This window comes from Sinocyclocheilus anshuiensis, unplaced genomic scaffold (genome assembly GCF_001515605.1).
Source record: "Sinocyclocheilus anshuiensis isolate Anshui unplaced genomic scaffold, SAMN03320099.WGS_v1.1 scaffold144, whole genome shotgun sequence".
In the NCBI taxonomy this organism is placed as follows: domain Eukaryota; kingdom Metazoa; phylum Chordata; class Actinopteri; order Cypriniformes; family Cyprinidae; genus Sinocyclocheilus; species Sinocyclocheilus anshuiensis.
This window is the reverse complement of record NW_015555720.1, coordinates 904456-931424: the sequence shown is the minus strand read 5'-3', so window position 1 is coordinate 931424 and position 26969 is coordinate 904456. Positions and strand designations below refer to the sequence as shown.

Genomic DNA, 26969 nt, shown 5'->3' with positions numbered 1-26969 from the left:
CTGTCCGTAATATAAATAAATGAAAAGAAACCTAGCATAGTAGATTTTTTTTTTCCTGTTGTTACCAGAATCATATCGAACCGTGACTCCCGAAACTGAGGTACACACCGAACCGTGACATCTGTGTACCGTAACACCCCTATTATATATATACACACACACACACACACACACACATATATATATATATATATATATATATATATATTAGGGGTGCAACGGTTGTCGGTAAAAAATCTAACCGTACGGTTCTCCACACACAGTTCGGCATGTACTAGGACCGCGGTTCAACTTTTTATACAGTCAAATATGCAATGTAGTTTTACATTTGATTACTTTATTAAATTTCTGTATCTAAAAACTGTTAGACCTACCTGAAAAACACCAACCGTGAGTAAGTTGAACCGTTGCACCCCTAATATATATATATATATATTATAGCATTTTTATTTTAATTTAGTTTAACTAAAACCATTAAAAAAAGAAATAAAACTTAAAAAATTTATTAATGAAACATTTTTATTTCAGCTAGATTCGAAGGCAACGTTTCTCATTTTAATTTATTTTAACTACAAATTAAGATTAATATAAACTATATACTGTAGACATGTTAAAAGTACTATGCTTCTCATACTCGCTCCTCTCTGCCCCACGCGGCGCGAATCCCGTGTCACGGACGAGCCGTTCATGCTTGCCGCACTCACGCAGCCTGTCTCGTAATGCTCGTTTATACTCACATCTGGCTCCGCACCGCAAGTCTTCACGAGCGCATCTGGCAGTATCGCGCCTGGCTCCGCGTTTAAATTTGACTTCGCAAATTTAAAATAGCAAATCAAATCGCAATCGCAATATCTGTCAAAAAAAATCGCAATTTGATATTTTCCACCAAATCGCACAGCCCTACTACAAATGACAAAAAAACACAACAAAATAACTAAAACTTAACATTTTAAATAAAAATGGAATATACAATTAAATAAAAATTAAAACCTAATTAAAAATATTAATAAAATCTATAATATCTCACTGATACTAAAATAACAAAGGGTAAGTAATTAGTATAAATAACAGAAACATTTTAAATTGAAAATAACCAAAAAAATTAGACATGATTCAGTGAGCGAGACTGTATAATGGCTGTGAATGATTCACTGAGTCTGATTCAGACCTCTAATAACTCATGTGCATGTTTGAGGCTTTTTCATGAATCTTTCTGGTTGACTCTCTTAAAAGAATAATTTCATAAGAGTAATTTTTTTCATGAATCGGATATCAAACATGGTGTTACAGTGTGCACTACTGTTCCTTTTGGGTTTCCCACCATCTGAAACCTTTTCTACAGAAACCCTGCTATTTCCCACTATAAAAGTCCCTCCTAACACTCAGGCCAGTACGTGACACACTCAACTGACAGCGTTTCTCTGCAAACACGGGCACTGCTTGTGCCAGTCCACAGAGCTGCAGCCACAGTAGCGGGAGCTTGTTTTTCCAGTTCCCCCCTTTTCCAAACCCAGACAAATTGTGAAGATGAGCCACAAAACCAGGCTATATATTTCAGTTTATTATTCCAGCACCGCATTCCTCGTTCCTAACCAGCGTAAAGTGACCCTCTATTAAAGTGACGTTTATAAGACTAAGTGTGCCTGGATATATTGTTTCCATTGATATAATAATGCCTCCCTTTTTTTTATTCATTTGAAAATGACCTCAAATAACCTCTAGGAAACAGAGGGAGAGTTTGCTTAATTGGAGTGATTTTTATTTTATTTTTAATTTTCTACAGACTGAAATCGTCTACGAAGTCTGATTGGCTGGCTCATGAATATGAATAACTTAAAGGGATCGTTCACCCAAAAATGAAATTCTGTCATCAATTACTCACCCTCATGTCGTTCCAAACCTCGTGTTTCTAACTTCTGTGGAACATAAAAGAAGCATGTTAATAGCCAAAAGGTTTCAGTTCCCATTGGCTTCCATTGTATTTCTGTCCATACAAAGTCAATGGGAACCAAAACAGTCTTCAGAATATCTGCTTTTATGTTTCATACTACAGTAAAATAAAAAGAATACCGGGCTTATAACAACATAAGAGTGAGTAAATGATGACGCACTTTTCATTTTTGGGGTGAACTATCCTTTTAATGCCACATTTGGCTGATCCATACTTTTCGTCATCTTTGAAAGGTCAACATTTTTGGTTGTAACCTTCTAAAACGTTTATAAATTCACTGCACATTTCAGTTTGTGATTTGTGTGGTGCTGGTAAATTATATCAAATTATCAATTTTAAGTTATTTTACTATTAATCACAGTTACTTTTACTATTAAATTACATTATATTTAATCATTAGTCTACAAATAATTGCAGTTACATTCATGAAACAGTAAACAATATATGTCAGTAAGATGTATAGTTTATATCAGCAAGGATGCATTAACTTGATCAGAAGTGACAGTGAAGAGGTTTAAAATGTTACAAAAACAAGGAATATCTGTGGAAAGGATTAAAATATGATAAATGAGTACTACAACATACTAGTAGCTGGAAGCGTTAATCAGATCCACCTAAATATTTGATAGAGAAAGCCAGAAGGGCCGGAGGATGTTTAAACTTTGTGAATGACAGGCGTTTGAGTTCTGTGTAAATCTGCTGAGCTTTCGTTCAGTGTGGGCCTGCCGGTAGTCAAAGTCTGCGCGGGGCTGGGGAGCTCTTGAAGAGAGCTGAGTGAAGCATGTCAGGCAGTATGTAGCACTCTTGTGAAAAGAGAAAAACATGCAGCACAAAATGCCTCCAAGCCATAAAAGACAGGATGAGTTTAAAAGCTCTTCCAGGTCCTAGTCACATTTGTTTTGTTTTGTTTTTTTCTTGAAGGAGTGCTGAACTGCAGGGAGAGTAATATTAAGTACTCTGGGCGCTCACAAGGCCACCAAGTGCTGTTTATTATCAGAAACCCTTCAGGAGATCTCGCCATAGCTTATGTATGTGTTTATGTGTGTGTTTTCTTTCACAGTGTCCTCCTTGTCGCAGTCTAACCCGAGTGTTGGTGGAATCGTACCGGAAAGTGAAAGAATCAGGGCACAAATTTGAGATTGTGTTTGTCAGTGCTGATAGGTAAGAAACATGCACACACACACACACACACACACACACACACACATATATATATATATATATACATATATATATATATATGTATATATATATATATATATGTGTGTGTGTGTGTGTGTGTGTGTGTGTGTGTGACCCTAGACGACAAAACCAGACATAAGGGTCAGTTTTTCGAAATTGAGATTTATGCATAATCTGAATAAATAAGCTTTCCATTGATGTATGGTTTGCATATTACTAATCAAAAATTAAGTTTTAATATATTTACAGTAGGTAATTTCAAAATATCTTCATGGAACATGATCTTTACTTAATATCCTAAAGATTTTTGGCATAAAAGTAAAATCAATAATTTTGACCCATACAATGTATTTTTGGCTATTGCTACAAATATACCCCAGCGACTGAAGACTGGTTTTGTGGTCCAGGGTCATATTTTTATTATTTTTTGGGGGTGTTTTTCTAATTCAGTCATTTTTATTTAATCACAAATTATATTATTAACATATAGGCTATAGACACACACACTAAACAATTTCAGTGGATTCATTTTGTCTTCACATTTCTATTTTTCATTTCATAAAAATCCTTAGAAAAATTTTATTTCCTGGTTTAAATGTAATTTTTGAATCCCAAATATTTGGTGTGGTCTCAGATTTTGGACAATTTTTATATATACGTTCACTAGGGATGCACTAATTATTAAAATACTGATCTTCATGATTTTCATGTTATGATAACCGATAAATCGGCAAAATTAAAATTACAAGCATTTACAAAAAGTACAGTACAGTAAAATTACAACTACATTGCTTTGACTTATTAAAAAAAATAAAACACTAATTACAAATTATGTTGTGTACACACACACACACACACACACATGCCATTTCTTCAAAATCCTAAAACATTCTATGTATTTCCAGGTTTTAATTTGAATGCTAGATATTCAGTGTTTATTCATATTAAAATGTACAGTGTGAAAATGGATTTAACAGTGCGTGTTATTAAATGATTAATTAAGTGTATTTAGAGATTAACTTAAAGTGAGGTTTGGAAAATCGCAATGGCGATTATCTAATCGAAAAATAGGGAATATAAGCACAATGAAATATCCAGTATCGGTCTATTTACAGATATATACGATATCAACTGATAGCAATAAATTCAAATCTCTAATATTGGCCATTAACTCACACCAATATATTGTGCATTCTTAACTTCCACACATAAAATCGTACATACTTGTTGCTTATTACCGATAATTGTTTGATTATTTTAAAGTTGGAGGACACTTTAAACACACAATGAAGATTGCAACAGCTTGTGTTTTGTGACGCAGGTCAGAGGAGTCATTTACGCAGTATTTTAGCGAGATGCCGTGGTTGGCGGTGCCGTACACAGACGAGGCCAGACGGTCACGACTCAACAGACTCTATGGAATCCAAGGTACGTCTGTGGACATTAACTCTGGCTCAGGTGGAAATGCGTTTGCTTGATGTAACAGCGTGTGGTTGGATGTCACGTTGGCCGTCGCTGGATACAGCTGACCCTGCCAGGAACTGCAAACTGAGCTGTAGGACCTCAGGAATGTGGGCGGCTAATCAAGTTTACTTTACTATTACTGTTCCCCACCTCTCTGAAAACACAAAAGAAGCATTCTGTTTCTATACATATAATGGAAGTCAATGGGGTCCAAAACAACACTTGACCAACATCGACTTTCACTGTATAGACAAAAAACACATTATGAAGACATTCTTCATAATATCGTCTTCCTTTGTGCTTTGAATGGCATGCGGGCTAATAAATAATGACAGAATGAAAATCTTTAATATAAATCTTTCTGCCGTAATTAGCTGCGACAGTGTGTAAAACAGTGTGCCCAAAAACTCTGGACCAGGTATCATATGACCCCTTTAAGAGTCAAAAAAGTCTCTTTCGTTTTGCTGTCGTCTCTTCTCCATTGGGAGCGGATGCATTGAGAGGGAAAGTACTGGCTTCATGCCTATCCGGCCTGGAATGTGTGGAATTCATCTTGGATGAGTTGATACTGACTCCCTCGTTCCTCCACCTCCAGCCTGAAGTCGCTGTGAGAGTCTGATAAGGCCACTAATACTGCAGTCAGATTTCTATCTCAAAGAGCGTTTGAGAGAGGATGGCCGTACAGAGAGATCGGTGTGACCACAGGCTGTCTGACTGTGCCTTTGTGTGCTGGTGTTGTGCTTGGGGTGTGGAGGACCTTTGTGTAGCTTAAAGCAGCTCCACTTACTGTACCATTAAATGTGGTAAGGCATGTCAAAAACAATAATACAAAGCAATAAAATGAGTTGTCCTTTAATTTAATCACCATTTTGTCACTAGTCGACAAAAAAAGTGGCACACTAACAAAACTTCAACAGCTTTTCAATAAAATGTAAAAAAAAATTCAAGCATTAAAACATACAGTAACATATTACGAACATTTTACAATAAGTTTAACACAATAGTAAATTATTGTTAATTTTACAGTAAGTCTGACACTTAACTTTTAAAAGTAGTATGTTAACATTATTCGTAATGAACTAACATGAACGATTGTACACTACTGTTTAAGTGATTTTTAAAAGAATGTTAATGTAAATAAATTAATATAAAGACTTAATTTATTTGATAAAAAATTCTATAAAAACAGTAATATTGTGAAATATTATTACACTTTAAAATGGCTGATTTTTATTTGAATACATTTTAAAATGTAAATTATTCCTGTGATGCAATGCTGAGTTTTCAGTATCATTACTCCAGTCTTCACTGTCACATGATTCTTCAGAAGTCATTCTAATATGCTAATTTGCTGTATTTATTTGAAATAGACATCTTTTGTAACATTACAAATGTCTGCACTGTCACTTTTAATCAATTTATTGCGTCTTTGCTGAATAATAGAATCAATTTCTTTAGATGTTTTAAATGGCAATGTATATATTAATAAATTTGATTTATTAGATTTAACATTGTAGGCTTGAATCCTATAATTACACTAAATTACAGCCAATTATAACCTATTTGATGTTTAATAAATGTGTGACGTATTAAATTTTAAAGTAATTGTTTGCTTGTGGCACTACTTAATCATATCTTGACATTAAATAAGTCTAAAGAATATTGTTATACAGTTTTTTGCCATTTAACCTTTTCCAGGTATCCCCACACTGATTTTACTGGACACAGAGGGTCACATGATCACGCGACAGGGGCGGGTGGAGATTCTCAATGACCCCGACTGTAGGCTCTTCCCATGGCACCCGCGACCCGTGCTGGAGCTCAGCGAATCCAACGCCGTGCAGCTGCATGAAGGGCCCTGCCTGGTTCTGTTCGTAGGTGAGATGAAGCTGTGTTTGAGATCATTGCAGAGGAGCACTCAAAGCCTATTGACTCTTCACTTCACTCTTCATCTTCCTCTCTCATCTCACTGTTTTTAACCTCTCATTTAGATGCTGAGGAAGAGGGAGAGCTGGAGCCGGCCAAGGAGCTCATCCAGCCAATCGCAGAGAAGATCATGGCCAAATACAAGGCAAAGGAGGAGGAGACACCACTGCTCTTTTTTGTCGCTGGAGAGGTATGTTTGTCCAATTATGTATGCAATCAAACAATTAGGTGAAGTTCGCCCAAAAATGAAAGTTTGTCATTTATTTACTTACCTCATGTACTCTACTGTAAACAGTGGTTCAGATCTTTCTTTGAATCAGTTTCGGTCTGAATGATTCGTTCATGAATCAAACTGATCCAGACTGACTCAATCTGGATATTCACTGGATATGAAGATTATCAGTGAATAACAACTTAAATTTTACTCTAGGCTTGTGCAGTTTATTTTGAAATATATGCAAATGTACAAATTGTGCTATTCATTTTGCAACGTCTTTCAATCATTTTAATTCTTAAAAATGTTATGAAAAGTCAGTTTTATGTTAGCAAAAAATAGCCTGTGTATGTGACTGTTACTTGGCATTTGTGTTTTTTTTTTTGTTGTTTTTTTGCTTAGCTTAGCTTAGCTTTGTGTTTTTATTATAAGTCAAGACATTGTCAACCCAAGGTACTCGCAGCTGCTGCCAACAATTTAGCGTGATAATAATATTAATAATAATAATTGTTGGTCACATTATTTTCAGAATTGAAATAAAAATTAAATATCATTTAAAATTATTTTACATTATGGTATTGCATATGGAATTACGCATTATGCATTATTGCATTATCGCACAACACCTTTTTCTTCAGTATCATGCAGCCATATTTAGGCCTGTCAAATAAATGTAACATTTCACTTTAGAAGACTTAGAATATAGTGCACAAGTCTTACAAGACTACTTTTACGATGATTTTATGGTGCTTTTGCATCATTTCCTTTATCACTGAAGCTTAAAAGCTTCAGTGCCCCTTTATTCGAATGCATAAATTCAAGAGTGAACAGTACATTATTCAAAATTCAACCTTTCGAAAATAAAAAGGTCATACAGGTTTGCAACAAAATGAAAGTGAGTAAATAATGACAGATTTCCCATTCTTTGGGTTAACGGTCTCTTCAAGGCTTTATTGAGTGAGATTTTGAAAAAAAAAAGTCTTCTCTGCCACAACAATCAGAATGTTTGCTTGCTTTTACACACAACTGTGATGTGCCATCTGTTTCTGTATATTTGTGTAAAACAATCCTTCAGGAGGGCGCCTGCAATCACCAACATGTACATGCAGGAAATAAAAGGAGCTGCAGTTGAATGGCAAGCACATGTAGCACAAGCCTCAAATCCAGAGGGTGCCAAAACAGCTGTGCCCTTCTCTCTCTTTCTCTCCCCCTCCCTCGATTTTTTTTTTTCATCTCCCTGATCTCCTCTTCGTCTTTCAAGCCTGCATGCCAAGAGGGAGGAAAGCCAACATTTTCATAACTCTTATCTCCTGTTTTCTCTTTGTGACCTTTATGGAAGTCATGTAGAGAGTGAAGGCAGCTGTAATTAATAGATGATTAGCAGCCCCTTTCTTTACTTTTCCCTTCTCACTTTAGCTTTCTTGCCACTGTTCAGTCTTTATCTCTCTCTCTCTCTCTCTCTCTCTGTGTGTGTGTGTGTGTTTGTGGCACACCCTGAAATGGCAGATCCTCAGGATGGCATTTGGCTATGCCTGGTTTTTAGGCATTCCCTGCACGTTTAACCAAGCTCTACACTACACATTTACCAACATCTGACATTTTAAACCCTAAAAGTGCCAAATGTAGTTCCCTTACTCTACTATTTTTGTTTTCTGTTTTGTTTTGCTGTGTTGTTGTTTTGTTTGGTTTTGTTTTTGTGTTGCTTTGCTTTGCTTGTGCTGGGTTTTGTTTTATTTTTGGTTGTTTTTTTCTTTGCTTTGCTTGCATTTTGTTTGGTCTTTTGTTTAGTTTTTTGTTTGATTTGTTGTGTTGTGTTTTGATGTGGTGTTTTTGTTTATGTTGCTTTGTTTTGTTGTGTTTTGCTTTACTTGTGTTGGGTTTTGTTTTATTTTTGGTTGTGTTTTGTCTTTGCTTTGCTTGTGTTTTTTTGTGATCTCTTGTTTCGATTTTTTATGTTTGATTTGCTGTGTTGTGTTTTGGCTTGTTTTTTTGTTTTGTTTTTGGTGTTATGTTGTTTTTGTTTGCTTTGTTTTGCTGTGTTGTGGTTTTGTTTTGTCTGGCCTTTTTTGTTTTCATTTTTTGTATTGTTTGTTTTATTTTTATTTTATTGTTTTTAATTGATGCATATTATTATACAAATTAGGACATTGCACAGACAATGGTAATATGGAATTATATCACACTAATCTCATGTTAACACTTTAAAGTTTAAGTCTTGTGGTGATACTTTTGCAACACGTGTTTAAATGTTTATCCTGGCACAATGCCTTTCCCCATAGACTTTTATTGTAGGTTCATTACTGTAAATTCTGTTTGTTTGTTTTTTCAAACTGGGGGCCAAAATTATTTCCTGTGGTAATGGGTGTGTGTGTTTTTTTTGCTTTGCTTAGCTTTGTGTTTTTATTATAGGTTAAGACATTGTCAATTTTGCAAAAAAGAGATTCTTTCAAAAACGGTAAAAAAAAACAATAATAAAATAACAACAACATACTTTTAAACAGTAGTGTATATGTTTTTTTTTTTTTCTAATAAAACCCACAATATTTTTTTATTTTATATTTTATTTTATGATTTATGTTTGGGTTTAAATCAGAACATTTCTTTGAAGGATTTTTCACCAATGTTTTCTTTGTTTTTATAAACCAACATACCTCAGATGCTGTCGATAGACCATAATTCGTATTTAACCGAGAATAATCCTTTAATCAGTGACGCAATACCCAATCAGAGCTTGGCAACGAGACACATTCATTCACTGATGGCTTTTATTTATTTCCAATGAGCAATTATTTGAACCTAATGTCTGGTGCAGCGCACAGCTAGAACACTGTTGGGTTCAGATCAGAGCTCTCAGATAACCAATCAGCACGGGCCGTTCATAGTGAGCTGGCCAATCAGACAGCCATATCTGTGCTTGCATGAGCAGATGGCTAATGCTTATGGAATGCTACAGGCCCACAATAGGCAGAATAAACTTAACGTTGTAGGGCCGGTGCAATTTGGTAAACACACTGGCCCTTATCACACTAGCAGCTGGAGGCAGCCATGGGCTGACCCTTTGTCTCCACACGGAGAGCTCAGCGCTGCAGGCGGCGAGGGACTATGTGTGTGCGCCAAAGGGCCGCCGGGGTTGAAGAACAGTTTACACAAGGTTAGCTGCTCCACAAAAGAAGATGCATGGCTTACCATAGACATGCAGACAGCCTGAGAGATGTAATCTTTTCATATCTACAAACCTGGAAGGGTTACACTGACAGACTCCATTTCTCTCTATATTTGCTTCTGCTGATGGACGGCTTTCGCTGATCTTTATCCGTCCACAATCTTTACAAGAGAGCATTTAGCGCAAATCCCAGAAACCGGCTTTTCGCGTTGTAATGTATGTCACATTTTGACAGCCATTGTCTCGCCTGATGCAGTGATTTTCTCGTTGATCATTCCGAGTTAATCCGATGCAGTGCGTTGTGGGTTCACATCGGACAGTGGAATGCATCTGGAACGTGGAACAGGAAGTGATTATGGGTAAAACCACCAGTGACGACCCCATGTGATCTACTTTTCCTGCTCCATAAAACAGGAAATCTGTAGTCATCTAAGGTTGAGTCCTCATCCTTCGTATTGCTTGAGCGTTGAGGATTTCTGAGTATTTTTTAAGGTTAGTAACAATGATGTTAGACTTCAAATTTCAAATAGCCTCTTGTAAAATGCTTAGTTTTTCTTCATTGTTACAATACTGCCGTTCCATCTCTTAGTAGTTTTGTTTGAAGTCGAGCTCACAAACTTTCTGTTGCCCTACATGTCCTTTTTAGGTAGCAAAAACGGCACAACGACTCTTTTACGGGCCCAAAATCTGATTGTGTGGTTTAATCCATGTGCTGCTGTGGAATAGCTCATAGTTTTTCACTGGGAGCCAGTCAGAGATGAAATAAACGAACCCAAAACTCTTTGAAACTGTTGTACTGCCCTCTTGTGGTCAAAAATGCAACCATGTCTTGTGTTATTAATGCCTTCCATGTGAAATTACTGTGCTGTTCTTTCCCAGGCACACTCATTTGGCTGACTTTACAAAGAGAAGTATAATCGGTTTGAATCAGAGAAGTAAGAGATGACCTGTTGCTTCTAGAAATATATTAGTTATTTTTGGTGGAGAAAGTAGGCACTTTCAGCTCTGTAAAGCTTGACGTGACATGAAATAAATATAAATAATAGATTATAGAATAGATAACAGACTAATAGGATAATAGAAGTAATAGATTAATAATAATCTAATTGTTTAAAGTGTCTTTAGGCGAGATATATAATTTGTTGAAACTATTTTTAAGCAAGATATAATAGAAAATCTAAAAAAAAAAAAAAAAAAGTTTGTGTTTTACGTTTTGGATGATATTTGATAGGTCAGGCTTTTATGGCTCATATATAGTGAGAACATGAAGCTCAAACTCAAGGGGGGAAAATCACCTTCATTTTATTCAGAGGCTCAAACTGAGCAAAAAATATGCAATTTGGTGCAACTGCTGATATTTATATGGCTAAAAGGTAAGATAACATTCTGATAGTTTGTAATGTAAATCAAAATTATTAAAAAAAAAATATAGCAAACTACTTAAGATAAAATGCATATAAGTATCAGATTTATAATGGGGAGCAAAACATATAATGCAATGCAAACTGATGATGATTGAGAAATTATCAAATAAATGTTCCATTTGTCATAACTGATGCTCACATTTCAACATAAACATAAAAAAGTGCATATTCAAGGAAACTCGAGATTTTTCAGTCAAGAAAGTGTTCATCTTGAAATATGAACAATATACAATTTATTCTTATGTTTACTTTATAAAAATAAATAAAGATTTAATAGCAAAAAGGACAAGTGAATCACTACCTGAAAGTGGACATTTTTATCAAATATGTATCAAATATGATACAGTAGACTTTATATGGTTATAATATGTTATAATGTTGTTTTTAATGTGGTTGTTCTGTGTTTAGATAATACATCATGATGCACTATGTCCACAAACAAAAGAAATAGCTCTTGAAGGATACTTGCCCCTGACAACAGATATGAACAAAGGCATTCTTGCCAAACCATAAACATCCAGTTTACTCTTTAATTCATGTAGGATATGTTAAATTAGTTTTTTTGTTTATTTTGGTAAGCAGCATTTATGGAGCCGTAGGGTTTCTGAGGTATTGAGATCAAACCACATCTTAAAGAAAGACTGCAGAAGAGATTCGGAAAATAAAATCACTCCGCCTGCCTTTGTTACCCCACAAACACATATTTAGGGACCCCCATCTGGAATAATGGGAATTTTTATTCCACACTCACACAGTGTGATTCATCTCTTTGAAGCTTCCTGGGGTTGTAGTGCCTCAAAAGCAACAAGGTGGGTGATGCGATGTTTTTGAACCCCCTCCTGGTCCTCTCCTGCTGTAGCAGAGACCTCCTCTCTGTGGGGAGTGAGAGGAGCTCTCAACTCTGCTCCGGATAGGGTAGAAAGAGACTCCCCCGTCTGTGGCATCATGCTGATTTCGAGAGAGCGAGAGCTTTATACTGCACTCAGTGCAGTTTTTTTGTTTCCCTGTGTCTCCATGGTGGTCATTTCCAGTTCATTTCTTCACTTTTTTTTTTGTCATTTTGCTCTTCACAGACAATAATAATCACTTCAGCTGATGTTTTCATCTCCTGACAGGATGATATGAGCGATTCCCTGCGGGACTACACCAACCTGCCTGAGGCCGCGCCTCTCCTCACCATCCTGGACATGTCGGCCCACGCCAAATACGTTAAAGACGTGGAGGAAATCACACCTGCTGTGGTAGAACAGTTTGTTAGTGACTTTCTGGCCGAGAAGCTCAAACCGGAGCCCATTTGAAGTCCTTGAACTCCCTGCACCCTTTTACCCGAACCTCCATCTGGCCCTTGACCTCCAGGCGTGCTCTCTCTTCTCTTCCTGTCAGACTGTTCGAACAGAAGCGTACTTTGTATTGATATTTTACTTCTTTTAATACGTGCCCCTCCATCTCGAAGCGGCCGCCTCCTCCTGTGGTGCCTTGCATTTACTACAGCGCTGATGGTAAAATGCAGATTTTAACGTTGATTGTCTTTTGCCGTTACATTTAGAGATTAGATTGACCCCTGCAGCTGCAAGTGAACACGACTTTGTTCTGATTTGCTTTTATTGAGATTTTGATCAAGTATTTCCTTCTATCCTTGGATATTGTTTCAAGAATCAAGAGCTTAGAATAAATATAGCTTGGTAGATGTATTATTATTATTTTTCCACAGATACTGCACATTTTACGTGGCCATATGTTCTGTACGGCTGTGATTCTCTACTTATGGGTGCTGATAAATATGCATACATGAACAAGCTGATGTTGATATCCTTGTATAGAAGGCACTAGCTATTCTTTGTGTGGCTGCCGCTGTTTATTTTTAATACAGTTGTCTGTAGTTGATACTTTAAAGGTCTTCGCCCACCTTCTTGTTGATATTTGATGTTGTTGAATGACTGATCTGTTCCCATCTCAAACATGACATTTAAGTGGATTTTCTGTGAAGGTCCCCTGTATTAAAGCGGTCTATGTTTTTTGAAGGCACAATAAACGGCATCTAATTGCAAGCTTCTTTGTGAAATGTAGCCAATTAAAGCACAGTCTGTCTGTCCTTGGTTGTGTTTGAAATGTCATAGCCATTAAAACTCACTGTTTAAAATGCCTCTGTTCTCTTTATACTTGGGACTATGTTTGCAATTCATACTACCCTACTACTCAGTTTCTGTAGTATGCATACTGCATGCATTAAGCAGATTTTCTGATACTTTCATATTACTCAGTTGACCTTTTAAATTTGCCAGATCATGCGATATACAACCAGAAATACTGAAATATCCCACAAAGCAATGTACTTCCTTCAATCTTCCAATTCCACTTACATAAATACATGTTGTACATCTATATAATGATGATAGTTTCCATTTTTCATACTGTACATTGTAATATTTTCACAGAAATCTTGCCAGAATAACCATATGCCACATGCTAAATTAAACATGTAATGCAATGAGGTCATGCCACAGTGTAGCAATAGCCTGATATTGTTTAAAATGTTTGCTGCATATTGTTTGACATACTTCAAAGAATAGTTCCCTCAAAAATGAAAATTTGCTGAAAATGTATTCACCCTCAGACCATCTGAGATGTAGCTGAGTTTGTCTCTTAAACAGAACAGGTTTAGAGAAATTCAGCATTACATCACTTGCTCTCCAATGGATCCTCTGCAGTGAATGGGTGCCGTCAGAATGAGAGTCCAAACAGCTGATAAAAACATCACAAAAATCCACATGACTCCAGTCTGACTGTTTGAAATGAAAAGCTGAATGTTTATAAGAATCTAATTCATCATTAAGACATTTTGATCTTCAAACCATTGCTTCCAGCTAAAATAGTGCAGTGAAAAAGTCACCACGTCTGAATCAGGAGAGAAATATGCAGTTTGACAGCTTTTTCATTGGCGAAAGAAAGCAAAATTATGGTTTATGAACTCATAATTTGGCCAGAGATGATTATTTAAAGTTACAAACACGCAGCTTTTTGCTTCACAACACCAATTAACTGGTGGACTGGAGTGGTGTGGATTACTTGTAGATTATTGTGGTTTTTATCAGCTGTTTGGACTCTCATTTTGACGGCACCCATTCACTACAGAGGATCCATTGGTAAGTAATGTAATGCTAAATTTCTTCAAATCCGTTCAGTTCAAGAAACAAACTCATCTACAACTTGTATGGTCTGAGGGTGAGTACATCAAAACACACAATCGCCATCTACTGGATAAATGACAAACTGTTAAAAGCAGTCAAAAGGCACAATGATAAATAAAGTGAAAATGGACAGTACTGGTGAAACAACTTTAATACATTACAAAAAAAACACTCATTTGTAGATTTTAGATCGTGTTCTTCGCAGTGTTTTGTCCAACAACTGCAGAAGCTGCCGTCTGCCTTCAAACAGCAGTATACTAGCAGCCATTGCAGAGTTCAGGCTCTCCACTCCTGGAGCCATGGGCACAAAGAGCCTTTTGCCCTCTGTTTCCACAGCCAATCGCCGAGCCTCCAGACTCAGTCCATGCGTCTCTCCACCAATCACCAGTGCCGTGCTCCTCTGAGCCCAACTCTCATAGTACACCTGAGGCTTCAGACACGGCAGTGAAGGTTCATCATCAGACTCTTCATCAGAGTCACTTTCACTGTAGTCATCCAAAGAACCTTTTTCTATTTGTCCTGGAACTGGAGCTTTTATACTGTTATCTGCTACATGGACAACCACGTCCTTTGGTAAGTGCTTGGAAATTTCATCCCAGTCTAAATTAGGAAAGACCGGAAGGCGGAAATGAGCTCCCATTGCTGCGCGAAGAACCTTGGGCTCCCAGGCGTCCACACAACCTGAAAAAAAAAAAAAACCAGCAAGTGATTAGAGTTTAGTTTAATGCATTCCGGTCATTTTTGACCCGGAAAATATTTCTAAAAATTCTTAAAACAAAAAAACATGGTTTTAGTACAGTAAACTAAGTTGAAAATGTGTCAATACTATTAAAATAGTTTTTTTTTCCCCTATTATAAGTATTTTTTAAGAGATCTAACTATTTAAAATAGATAACTATTTCATTACCTGGATATCTGTGGTGGTGAATTTTTTTTATGAATTTTGTAAACATATGCACACACAAACACTATATGAACAGACAAAAAAAAAAAAAAATAAACTTGTTTTAGTAGAAGATTTGCTCATTGCGACTCATTTTCCCAGCACAGGTCATACATTCCGTGTGGTTAGCTGAAATAAACTTTTTCATTAAGGAATGACATTTGCTCTCTTGATTTCTGGTTCTCTTTTTCTAACATTGCATTATTAGATATATGCATCATATATATATATATATATATAAATTTTAGAGCAATATTTATGTTGTTTTACCAGAATATGAACATGTAGGTTTCAGAAATTTGGACTCTTATGACATGAGTTATAAGTTCAAAGGAATTTAATTAAATCCATTGTTTTCAATTGTTAATACAGGTAATTATCATATTATATTAATTTCATTTAACAATATATTCATATAAAATGTAACATAAATATTAAATTATTGTTGCATTACAGTTCATTTTGCTATAGTTTTAAGTATTTAAAGTTTCAAAAAATGTTCTAGCTTTTTTAATAAAGAATGGTAAGTGTAGTAATAACATAGTAATATGCAAAACCTGTTTGCACATTTACTCATTAATGAGAAGTAGCTTTTTTGCTGAAACATATTAAAGGGTTCATATGATGTTTTTTTTAAAGATCATAATTTTGTGTATTTGGTCTCTCTCTCTCTCTCTCTCTCTCTCGCTCGCTCTCTCGCTCTCTCTCTCTCTCGCTCTCTCGCTCTCTCTCGCTCTCGCTCTCTCGCGCTCTCTTGCGCTCTCTCTCTCTCTCTCGCTCTCTCTCGAACAGAAAGGAAAACTTGAAATCGCATCATATGACCCCTTTAAAAAGTTTACATACTGACCCAGAATGTGAAAACAGGCTGCAGTGTTTTATAAGTTTATACGGTTTAAGTATAATATATAAATGTATTACACACCTTTGGTAAGAAGAACACGCTCACAGCCAGCAGCTGCCGCACAGCGTAAAATAGTCCCTAGGTTCCCAGCGTCACGTATATTGTCGCATAACAGAAACAAAGGAACCGACTGAAAGCGCGTGTCTTTTGGAAACACCAGGCGGGAGGCATCCGGTTTTGAGAATATAGCTGCGATTTGAAGGAAACAATGTGATTGGAGTTGTGTTATAAACATTTAGATGTGAACTAGGTTTATAAAAGAGTCAGCAACGCACCTATAACCCCCTGAGGAGTGACCAGGTCAGACCAAGTCTTCATGTCTTCATATCTGACCTTGATGAGCTTGGCCTGCTGTAGTTTACCCAGAGGAAGCTCCTGCAGTCGCTCCACTGCACTGAAGAAGAGCATCTGAGGAGCCGCTCCAGCAGACAGAGCATCACAGATCAGACGCCTCCCCTCCAGCAGCACCTTACCTTCCTTATCCCGAAACGCTCTGGACCAGGCAACACTGGCCACCTTCCTGAGGGCAGAGTGACAGATCTCTTAAAACTACACTGTGCAACTTTTTCTTTGATAAAAATAACATGTTAATGAGAGAGTGCAAAACAGTCCATCTTCCAAACCATGTCTTTACCCTAATACACTTTGATAAACCTATAAAAATGATTAATATTTTAGACCTGTCGGGACGGACATAGATAATTCAAAACGATGACAATGACCATGGATCATTCAAAACAACAAACCCTCCAGGGAATCACCGGTTGTGAGGTATTATAAGACGTGTCCTGGATGTGTGTGTACATTTATTTGCACAGAGGAGCAGAGCCGAAGCACAGCAAAAACACTTTTCTTCCGACCCCACACATTTACAGAGCGACTGCATTAAAAAAAATATATATATATACATTTTTAATAATACAAATTATATATATCTTTTTTATTATTATTATTTACTCCTCAACAATACATTTATGCTGTGTTTTGAGGGATATGTGGTACTTTTTTTTTTACCTGTTTACTGCAAAATTGTTCATAGTCTGCATATGAAAGAAAAAAAAAATATATAGCAAAATATATTAAAATCTTTATTTTTTTTGTCAAAGGTTATAAGTTCTTGTTTGAAGTTTTTTAAATTTTTTTATTGTAATTAAGGAAAATTTTTAATTGGGTCCAACAGATATATGCGATCCAAATACGCCAAAAACTCATCATCACCAAACTCCAATGACTTGTATGACACAGTAACTTACCGCGGGAAGAAAAAATCTTCAGTCATTAGGTCCGTCAGACTTATTTTAGCGGTAATGAGACCAAAAATAATTAAGACCCATCGAATCCGAATTTAAGACTTTTTAAGGCCTTATATTAGGAGAACGTTATTTAAGACATTTTAAGACTTTTTAAGGACCCTCAGACACCCTGTGTAAATATGGGTACAGTCATTTTAGACACTTTCAAAACTGCTGCAACAGAGATGGAAATGCAATTCTCTGTTGCCACAGTTTTGGAAGTGCCTTTCTTATGAAGGTAGAATGACGTCAAAAAGATTTGCATACGCAGGTACACTTACGAGTAACAGTAAAATGCTGCAAATATTTTTTTCTTGTGCTTGAAACACGATTTACACCTTTACAAAGCTTCTCTTGCGCATGCAAATTTAATTTACGCTTACAGTCTTATGTACACTTCCACAAATATTACCCTGCGTATGCAAATCTTTTTGACGTCATTCTACCTTCATACTTTCTGTTCTAAAGAAGGGGGTGCCCCAATACTTTTGGCAATACAGTGTATATGGTGGTGCTCCTCTTAAACACACGAAAATTAATAAATAACCAAAAGAAATTAAACGTAAACGAATCATACATCTTGCCATTTAAAATGAATGCCGATAAATTGGTGTCATTTTTCCACTCACGCGAGTCTGTTATCTCCAGCAGGAGCCTTCTCGAAGCGCAGGCCAGAGAGTTTGTCCTTCATCTGTGGAGACTCTTCTGCACATGCAGAGACATGTCCACTCCACTGCTGGCTGCCAGCTCTCCCTGAGACTTTCTCTCTGTGTTTGTCCTTCTGTGTGAACAGCTTCTGGTTCATTTTATCAGCTGCTTCGTTTGATTTAATTAATCTCTGTCGTTCGCCATCAGGATACACGACCGCCACGGGTCTACGCCGGAGGGCTCGGACATATCGCCTCGAATTCACCAAGGTCCGGTGGTTATTATATCCTCTGAGTAATAAACTACGTTCCCCGAAAATAACAAATCCACGACACACGTTATACAGGAGCGCTGCCATGTTTGTTGACCGCCCATCGCCTGCGTCACAGGGAATGAACTACAGCTGTCCGTTTCGTGAATCATTCTTCTGAGTCGGATCTTTTTCAAGAGTTGATTGCATCACTTCACCGGTGTCTTAAGAAGTCGGGTCTCTTATCAACTAATTACACACAAACGACATTGATCTAAAATATGCATATACTTGCTACTTACTATAGTGAAACATAAACTTGATCAAATCTCTGATTCGTAATAATGAGCCCTGAGGATATGAGTGATGGGAACAGTTAGGTCAGACATTGAAGTGAATTGCAGTTTTTTGTCATTCTGCTGAAGACTTCATTCATGTGTTTTGACAATAATGCACTTATACAGAAAACTTTTGGTCAGAATGTTTAATGTTTGTCCAATTTTATTTTGTAAGTGGCTTCTCTTTTTGTTTTAAAAAGTTTATTTTGACCACTTAAAAGAAGATACAGGAAAATATTACATAATTAATGTTTCCTGTTAGCCAAATTTCATATACACAAACAAAAATGTACTGGCTCCAAACCTCTTTTTACTTTATTCAGAGTTGACTAAAACAAATATCTGGAAACTATCCAAAATTCTGTCCATCCGAAAGCAATGAAAACGGCATTTCTTTGTTATTCATCCTTTGTGTCTTCTTAAGATGTGAATTTATTACTTTGTTGTTGTTTACCCTGGCTCGTTGCATATACTTTTTTTTCTCTGACTCTTTTCCTTTGCGTTGTTTTGTCTCTGTGTGTAATTATCTGTATGTAACTGTTTACTAAAAAAGAACAGTTCGATATCGATCATTTAAAAAGCGATATTTGAATCAATTCGTTGGAACGAACTGTTCATTGGAACCGATTCGCGTGGTTGACTCAGTGCCCCAGCACCAGAATGGACTGTACCATGTAAGAATTCACCAAGAAATGTGTTATTAAGATTCAATTCAACATGTTGCAGCATGTTATTTTGCATTACAGTATATTACAAATATTGACGTAATGTGCCCTCGTTTATAATGGCATTGCGAATGCGCGTTGAAATGAAAGTAACGTTAATTATTTTGGTTTAGTCTGTGGGCTGTCGACAGCAGAGCAGTCGATCGCAAGGTGTGTGTATTGACACAGAGTGTGTGATCAGCGCGTTTACAGTAGGAGACTTTCAAAAGTGATGGCACTAAGAAGAGCACTGCATTTTGTTTTTAAAGTAGGAGACAGGACCAAAACAGCCACTTTTTACAGGGATGTCTTAGGAATGAAGGTAGAAGAGCTGTCTACTGATCTTATTGTAAAATTCTAGTTCTATTATGTAAATAATACAGTGGGAACTTTGCCTCCTAATATTGTTGATAAGCCAGTTAATCACGCTATTACCAAATGCAGGTTGGCACGCGTATTTTCCGTCTATGCTCGGACTCAAAACCTAAATTCATAAACAATAATAAATCATTCTAATCTACAGATTCTGCGTCATGAAGAATTTGAGGAGGGCTGCAAAGCAACCTACAATGGGTTAGTCATACTTTTATATTTATTTGACTAAAGCTTAGTTACCTGTATAACCTGTATCAAATTCTCAATATTAGCTTACGCATATAACTTGTTTGTGTTCAGTCCATATGATGGAAAATGGAGTAAAACCATGGTAGGCTTTGGACCAGAAGATGACCACTTTGTTGCAGAGTTGACCTATAATTATGGAGTGGGTGAATATCGCCTTGGCAATGACTTTCTGGTAAATGACTAATAAATAAATATAAATCATTTATAACTTGAAACCACACATAAAGTAGAATCTAAACATGTGAAACCATAATATACAGTATCTCACAGAAGTGAGTACACCCCTCACATTTTTGTAAATATTTTATTATATCTTTTCATGTGACAACACTGAAGAAATTACACTTTGCTACAGTGTAAAGTAGTGAGTGTACAGCTTGTATAACAGTGTAAATTTGCTGTCCCCTCAAAATAACTCAACACACAGCCATTAATGTCTAAACCGCTGGCCACAAAAGTGAGTACACCCCTAAGTGAAAATGTCCAAATTGGGCCCAATTAGCCATTTTCTCTCCCCAGTGTCATGTGACTCATTAGTGTTATATAGTATATATACAGTAATGATGATTTTTGGACCAAATATCATATAAAATGTCAGATTCTACCAAATGTCTCGGCCACAAATGAAATGTACATAAATTTGTGACACTAATCATGTGAACTCTCATGTGATCATGCTGGATAACCTGATAATCATCATTTTTCAGTTCAGCCTTGAATTGTCATAACACATTTATTTATTATTTATATTTTTGTAATAAATTACAATAGAAGAATTTTCACAAGCAGTTTTAGACCTTTGGCCCCCACTGCATGTTTTCTGTTAAATGGGATCCTATCTAAATAAAGCTGTGGTTCCCTGTGCTCTTCAATATTAGGGTCTCACTCTGCAGTCCAGTCAGGCTGTGAGTAATGCTAAGAGGTTAAACTGGCCTCTAACACAAGTCGAAGAGTCTCTCTACATGACTGAGGCTCCGGGAGGATACCTCTTCTACCTTATAGACAAGGAACTGCCCAACTGTGGTGGGTATTTGCACTAATTGTGTGTTATAATAAGGATGTGAGAACTTCCTTTATGAAAAATGGAAGTAAATAAATGTGTGTAGTTAAGTGTGCCATTGTATACTGACTCCTAACTGATTGTTTCTGGTCCTGGTAACAGATCCTGTCCAGAAAGTCTCTCTGGCAGTGTCTGATCTGCAGCGTTCTGTTCATTATTGGTCTGCTCTGCTGGGAATGAAGGTTATTGAGAAAAATGAGGACAAAAAGATTGCCTTAATGGGATTCTCAGATAATCAGGTTTGGCTGAAAATAATACATTTATTATATTTTTGGCAATAATTAATTTATGAGGGCACCATGCCACTCACCAAGACCTAATGAATTCATGCTTTGGGTTTGGTTATCCTCTTTTTATAAAACTAACATCAGGCCCTTTACGGAAGAAAAATAATTTATACAAATGTATATATACATTACTATATATTAGTGCTGTTAAATGATTAATCGCATCCAAAATATATATTTTTTGTTTACATAATATATATGTGTGTACTGTGTATATTTATTATGTATATATAAATACACACACATTCACATATATATTTAAGAGAAATTCGTTATGTTTATATATAATATAAATTACATGAATATAAATACGTGTAAATATTTTCAAAATATATCCAGTATATGTGTGTATTTATATATACATAATAAATATACACAGTACACACACATATATATATTATGTAAACAAAAACTTTTATTTTGGATGCGATTCATTGCGATTAATTGTTTGACAGCACTACTATATATTTTTTTTTTTTTGTGAAGAAATAAATATTTTATTCAGCAAGAATATGTTAAATTGATGAAAAGTGACAGTAAAGACAAAATATTTCTGTTCTTTTGAACTTTCTGTTCATCAAAGAATGCTTGGAAAGTTTACACGAAATATTAAGAGGTTTTCAACATTGATAATAATCAGAATCAGAATCAGAATCAGAATGAGCTTTATTGCCAGAACAGCGCCGCAGCTCCGCCGACAACAATGTCCAGCAAAACATCAGAATAATCGAAAACCGGTGAAATATCGGGTGGTGTGTACTTCCGAATGTCCAGCAATTTGTCTCTGTTGAAACTGATTGCAGGGATATAACTAAAGACAGGACAAACTAACAAAAACATAAAAACAACTGCGGAGCACGCCAGGGAGGCAGCCATCACCGTCGGCGCCATCGTTAGAAAAAACTATGTTAAATGTTGTAAATTTAACATCGTTTAACGATGTTAAACAATGTAAATGTTAAATTATTAACATTTCTTAATAATAAGAAATGTTTCCATATTAGAATGATTTCTGAAGGATCATGTGACACTGAAGGCTGGAGTAATGATGCTGGAAATTCAGCTTTGTATAAATTACGTTTTCACATATATTAAAATAGAAAACAGTTGTTTTACATTAATAATAATATTTCACGATAGTATTTTTACTGTATTTTCATCAAATAAATGCAGCCTTGGTGAGCATAAGAGACTTGTTTTAAAAACATTAAAAGATCTTACCGACCCCAAACATTTGAGCGGTAGTTTATGTGTCGTTTCAATAGGTTATGTGCTTTTGTAGTGTAAGCTGGAGTTACAGGACATTGGAGGCGCTGTGCATCATGGATCTGCTTTTGGAAGGATCGCATTCGCTTGCCCTCGGGATCAGGTCAGCTATTCCAACATCAGCCAACAGTATCCATTCTACTTGGTGTCATTTTATAGAAATGTCTTTGTTTTGCAGTTACCAGACATTGAAGCGCTAATGAAAAAAGAAAAGCAGAAAATCCTAACCCCTCTTGTGAGGCTGGACACTCCTGGAAAAGCCACGGTGGAAGTCGTCATTCTTGCAGATCCTGTGAGTCTTTATTGTCTAATGTTCTGAGATTGATCCTGAGTGTTTTCTTGGCTGAGTCAGATCTCCGTTTCATGTAGGATGGCCATGAGATCTGCTTTGTGGGCGATGAGGCATTCAGGCAGCTTTCTGCTGTGGACCCAAAGGGGAATGATTTACTGGATGAGGTAATCAGTCTCACCACATTATACTTTTTTAATAAATCTGCAAAAATGTCAACGATTCTGTGTTTTTCTGTCAATATGGGGTGCTGTGTGTACATTAATGAGGAAAAAAAATTAACTTAAATGATTTTAGCAAATGGCTGCAATATAACAAAGAGTGAAAAATTTAAGGGGGTCTGAATACTTTCCGTACCCACTGTAGTATAAAGGAAATCCTGTCATCCACTTTCAAACCGCATTCATGTGTTTTCTGTTTGGTTGCTTTCACAGGCCATGGCTGCAGATAAGAGTGACGAGTGGTTTGCCAAACACAACAAGCAGAAGGCTTCAGCATAAACACTGTCTGGCTTTATTGAAGCTGCTTGAAAAGATCCAGGATGTTCAGTCAACCAGATTTTTGTTATACATTTCAGTGGGTCGGAAATGATGATCATTTTATTTCATTAAAATAACATTGACTTTATCAAGTACGCCTAAAAAAACTGCATCTCTCTACTTTTGGACATGGTGAAAAATATGCATATTTGCGTAATTATAAAAAGTGAATCTTCATGATTATGTTGTTATTCTCTTGAAAGTGTAAATAGGTTTGATAAATAAATAAGATAATCAGGAAGTGTAATGTTATAAATATTCAGTGGCTGTTAAAAGAAACATTTCCTGCCTTTGGCGCCATTCATAATTAATTGCAATTATTACTAGCTAGCATCATGGTATACAGTACACCAAAGTGCAGAAAAAGAAAGACGGAAAGCTTTCATTCTGCTGACCTGCAGAGATCAGTATTGTAATGCTTCTACATTATAGTATGAGTTATTATAGATGTAAATAAGACAGGAACTGTGTGCTGTCTACTAGCCGACCAGGGGTTCTCAAACTGGGATCCGGGGACCTCCAGGGGGCTGCAAGGGAGTGCTAGGGGATCTGTGGAAAAGTTTAGAGAGAAAAAAGAATGAACTAAATAAATTCAATTCAAATTGGCTTTAAATAAAGTCATAAATTATTACATTATTTAAATAAGTAATAAATACATTTGATTTAAATCAATTGTTTACTAAATGCTTACTGAGTGTAGGGCAGTGGTTCTTAACCAGGGGGCACAGAATGAATTAAAATTATTGTATTTTTAAAAAAAATGAAATTAAAAGGCCAAAAATATTAATAAATAAATTTAAAAAAAAAAAAAATGAAAAAGGCATAAGCTGAAATCACATTTCTTTTCCTCCTCAGTAACTGTTATTTTAATTGAAAAACACAGAATCTTAAATCTTATATACTTACGAAATACATCATGTTTTAATTTAATATATCAACACCCCGAATTTCTAAATTTAATAAAAAATAAAATATAAATCTTTTTTTTTTTTTTTTTTAGAAAAGGCTAGATAAGACCCCAATTCCTCACCTGGGATCGTGTAGAGCCAAATTAAAAACTTTTTTTTTTTTTTTTTTTTTATTAAGCTGCATTGTCGTTGCACTGCAGAAATAACAGAGGAAACAGCTTAACCAAAAAGCGTCCAGAAAGGTTGAGAACCACTGGTGCAAGGTGACCTGTGGTCAGGTGACACTGTCTGAGATAAAGATGACTGTCAGCTGACTGTCCAAATCATAAAACTGCCAGTTTACATACTGTCATTTTTAATAGTTAAAATAAGACTGAGAATTGCAGAGTTTTCGTCTATAAAGATGGGAAGACTCATTAAACCTTCGTGCCCCTTTAGTTTAAAAAATAAGTAACAAAAATATCTTCTTCTTTGTTTTGTGCTCAGCTCATGGGACTTTTATTATAAAAAACATCAATTTCCAAAAAGTTAGTATTTCTGCCTTCACACTTGAAACAACAGAGGAAAGCCCATTACTTAAATCCTAAATCAGAATGAAATGTGGTTTGTCAGCTTAACAGCGGATGTAATTATAATGTTGTGTGTTTAAGGAAGCGGATAAACATGATTAGCATGTCCGTTTATTGACCGAGAGCTGTCATGATCCCGCTGCTAGCGCAGTTAGCCTAGCCTAGCATGAGACGGAGGGGCGCTGTACACCTAAAGATCCACTGGTCTGCATTACAAGCCCTTTCAGGTGGGTAACCCGACTTAAAAGTTGCTAATTACAGTCAACACCTTAATTAGGAAGTTAAATACTTGTTGCTTGGAGGTGCGCGGTAGTGTTTTGGCAGCTAACAGGCTAATGGTGCTTTGCTCAACATTGCAAGTTTCCACCCAACAGTTGTTTGCAGTGGCAGAGTGGCACAACAACGAGACTGACGATCAAATGATTAGATTGTTTCGAGAATAAAAATCTGTGCAGTATTATTGTTCTATTATTTATCGCACAAAGCTCTTAGTCTGTAATTTGACTTGTACGATGATAATAATTGCAACACATTCTGCTTCTGTGTCACTTATTCAGTTAGTATTGTTTGTAACGAACAAATTTTAAATACCCAATATTTCAGACGACATATTGAATACAGAAATGTAAATGCACTACTTTGGCTTCTTAACATGTTAATGCACTTGCATTATCATTCCTTTTGTCTATTCACTTGAATGTATTCACTAATACCTAACATGTTTTGAGAGAATTCTGCAGGAATTAATGTGAGTGACTGTTTGACAGCTGGTCTGAAGTCAGGTTTCTTCCAGGTGCCATGGTTGTAGGCTAAATGTGAAGGAGCATTTGCAGCACAATGTCTGCCCTGCTGATTGCCATCTCCGTATTTCTCATCTTGGCAGTTGTATTCATTTTGATCTTTAGGTAAGAAGCCATCATGCTTCAATATGTACAGATATTGAAAATGCAAACCTATTAAATCTGCCCTCTTTGTGTTTTGTTAGATGGTTTGCTTGCAGTTTGGCTGTCCGTTTTTTCTATGATGTCCTGAATGCAGAGCTCAAGATCAGATCTGTGGGTCTTTTCTCAGTGCGAGGAATCAGTGTTCAGTTTCAGCCTCAACACACTCTGGTGGGTTTCATTTTTGCATCAATAAAACATACGTCACACAAACTGCATCTAATATCAGCTCTATTATAGTCCTCATAACCTCATAAAGTAAAGTTTAACACATGAATTAATAGTCAAAACATCTATCTATCTATCTATCTATCCATTTGGAAGTGTTTATTGAACCTTTAGACAAAAATATTTTAAAAAGTTTACATATGTGCTTTGTCGAGTATCATTTTTAATGCATCAGCCTTTTATGGCTCATGTAGTATGACATGGTGAGAATCTAGAGGTCATATTTGAGGAGAAAAAACACCTTAATTTTATTCAGAGGCCCAAAAATATGAATTTGGTGCAATTGCTAATATTTATATGGGCAAAAAAAAAGTATGAGGGATTTCTCGAAAATCAATGAAATCAGACTGCTTGCATGTAATGCATGTACATATGACTTGTCACTCTATATCTTTCAAATTTTTTGTCTTCGTAAGATGATATTTAAATGCTAAGTTTAATAACTACAGAGCTTTGATTATAATTGTGGGGTGCAAAAAATATAATGCAGTGCAGTGCAGTGATGATTGAGAGATGGACAAATAAATGCTCCTCAAAAGCCTGATGTTTCATATTTGATGCTTACATTTTAAAGTGATTTTTAAGTAATAAATGGATAATTAAGTAAAGCTAAGTTGCTTCAGTCCAGTAAATGTTCATCTTAAAATATTTCTAATTATAAAAGTTATAT

At 36.0% G+C, this 26969-nt stretch overlaps 4 protein-coding genes across 6 annotated transcripts in view; 3 read left to right on the top strand and 1 right to left on the bottom strand.

Annotated features, from left to right (window-relative positions):
• Positions 1-13024, top strand: part of nxn (nucleoredoxin) — an 84554-nt gene extending 71530 nt beyond the window's left edge. The window contains exons 4-8 of the mRNA XM_016465591.1: positions 3012-3112; positions 4455-4561; positions 6296-6475; positions 6589-6713; positions 12440-13024. Of these exons, the coding sequence (XP_016321077.1) occupies positions 3012-3112; positions 4455-4561; positions 6296-6475; positions 6589-6713; positions 12440-12622 (696 nt within the window). The 3' untranslated portion in view covers positions 12623-13024. The remainder of the gene's footprint in view (positions 1-3011; positions 3113-4454; positions 4562-6295; positions 6476-6588; positions 6714-12439) is intronic.
• Positions 13025-14648: 1624 nt separating this feature from the next.
• LOC107672374 (rRNA methyltransferase 3A, mitochondrial-like) lies at positions 14649-18719 on the bottom strand. The gene is made up of 4 exons (XM_016465533.1): positions 18278-18719; positions 16632-16876; positions 16378-16545; positions 14649-15193 (listed from the first exon to the last, which is right to left on the bottom strand). The coding sequence occupies exons 1-4, from the start codon at positions 18652-18654 to the stop codon at positions 14685-14687; spliced, it is 1299 nt and encodes a 432-aa protein (XP_016321019.1). The 5' UTR covers positions 18655-18719; the 3' UTR covers positions 14649-14684.
• A 1036-nt stretch (positions 18720-19755) lies between these two features.
• Positions 19756-24421, top strand: LOC107672377 (glyoxalase domain-containing protein 4-like). Its single transcript, XM_016465536.1, has 9 exons — positions 19756-19910; positions 20112-20161; positions 20264-20384; positions 21091-21235; positions 21375-21511; positions 22842-22928; positions 23004-23117; positions 23195-23281; positions 23549-24421. Exons 1-9 carry the CDS (start codon positions 19821-19823, stop codon positions 23612-23614), a joined length of 897 nt encoding a protein of 298 aa, XP_016321022.1. The 5' UTR covers positions 19756-19820; the 3' UTR covers positions 23615-24421.
• A 684-nt stretch (positions 24422-25105) lies between these two features.
• LOC107672385 (protein KIAA0100-like) overlaps positions 25106-26969 on the top strand; it is a 24893-nt gene continuing 23029 nt past the window's right edge. For 2 of the 3 annotated variants that reach the window (XM_016465545.1, XM_016465543.1), the window contains exons 1-3: positions 25106-25357; positions 25924-26035; positions 26116-26242. In XM_016465545.1, the coding sequence (XP_016321031.1) occupies positions 25968-26035; positions 26116-26242 (195 nt within the window). In that variant the 5' untranslated portion in view covers positions 25106-25357; positions 25924-25967. Of the gene's footprint in view, positions 25358-25897; positions 26036-26115; positions 26243-26969 lie in introns of all 3 variants that reach the window. The other variant, XM_016465544.1, reaches the window with a different exon arrangement.

What these genes read in the sequence shown, in the direction of transcription:
- LOC107672374 (XM_016465533.1), bottom strand. Translation starts at nt 18,654, where the DNA reads ATGGCAGCGCTCCTGTATAACGTGTGTCGTGGATTTGTTATTTTCGGG. An exon ending in CACTCCTCAGGGGGTTATAG is followed by an intron (nt 16,546 to 16,631) that starts GTGCGTTGCTGA and finishes TTCAAATCGCAG; the next exon opens with CTATATTCTCAAAACCGGAT. An exon ending in GCGTGTTCTTCTTACCAAAG is followed by an intron (nt 15,194 to 16,377) that starts GTGTGTAATACA and finishes TTTTTTTTTCAG; the next exon opens with GTTGTGTGGACGCCTGGGAG.
- LOC107672377 (XM_016465536.1), top strand. Translation starts at nt 19,821, where the DNA reads ATGGCACTAAGAAGAGCACTGCATTTTGTTTTTAAAGTAGGAGACAGG. An exon ending in GCCTTGGCAATGACTTTCTG is followed by an intron (nt 20,385 to 21,090) that starts GTAAATGACTAA and finishes CTTCAATATTAG; the next exon opens with GGTCTCACTCTGCAGTCCAG. An exon ending in TCGTCATTCTTGCAGATCCT is followed by an intron (nt 23,118 to 23,194) that starts GTGAGTCTTTAT and finishes CGTTTCATGTAG; the next exon opens with GATGGCCATGAGATCTGCTT.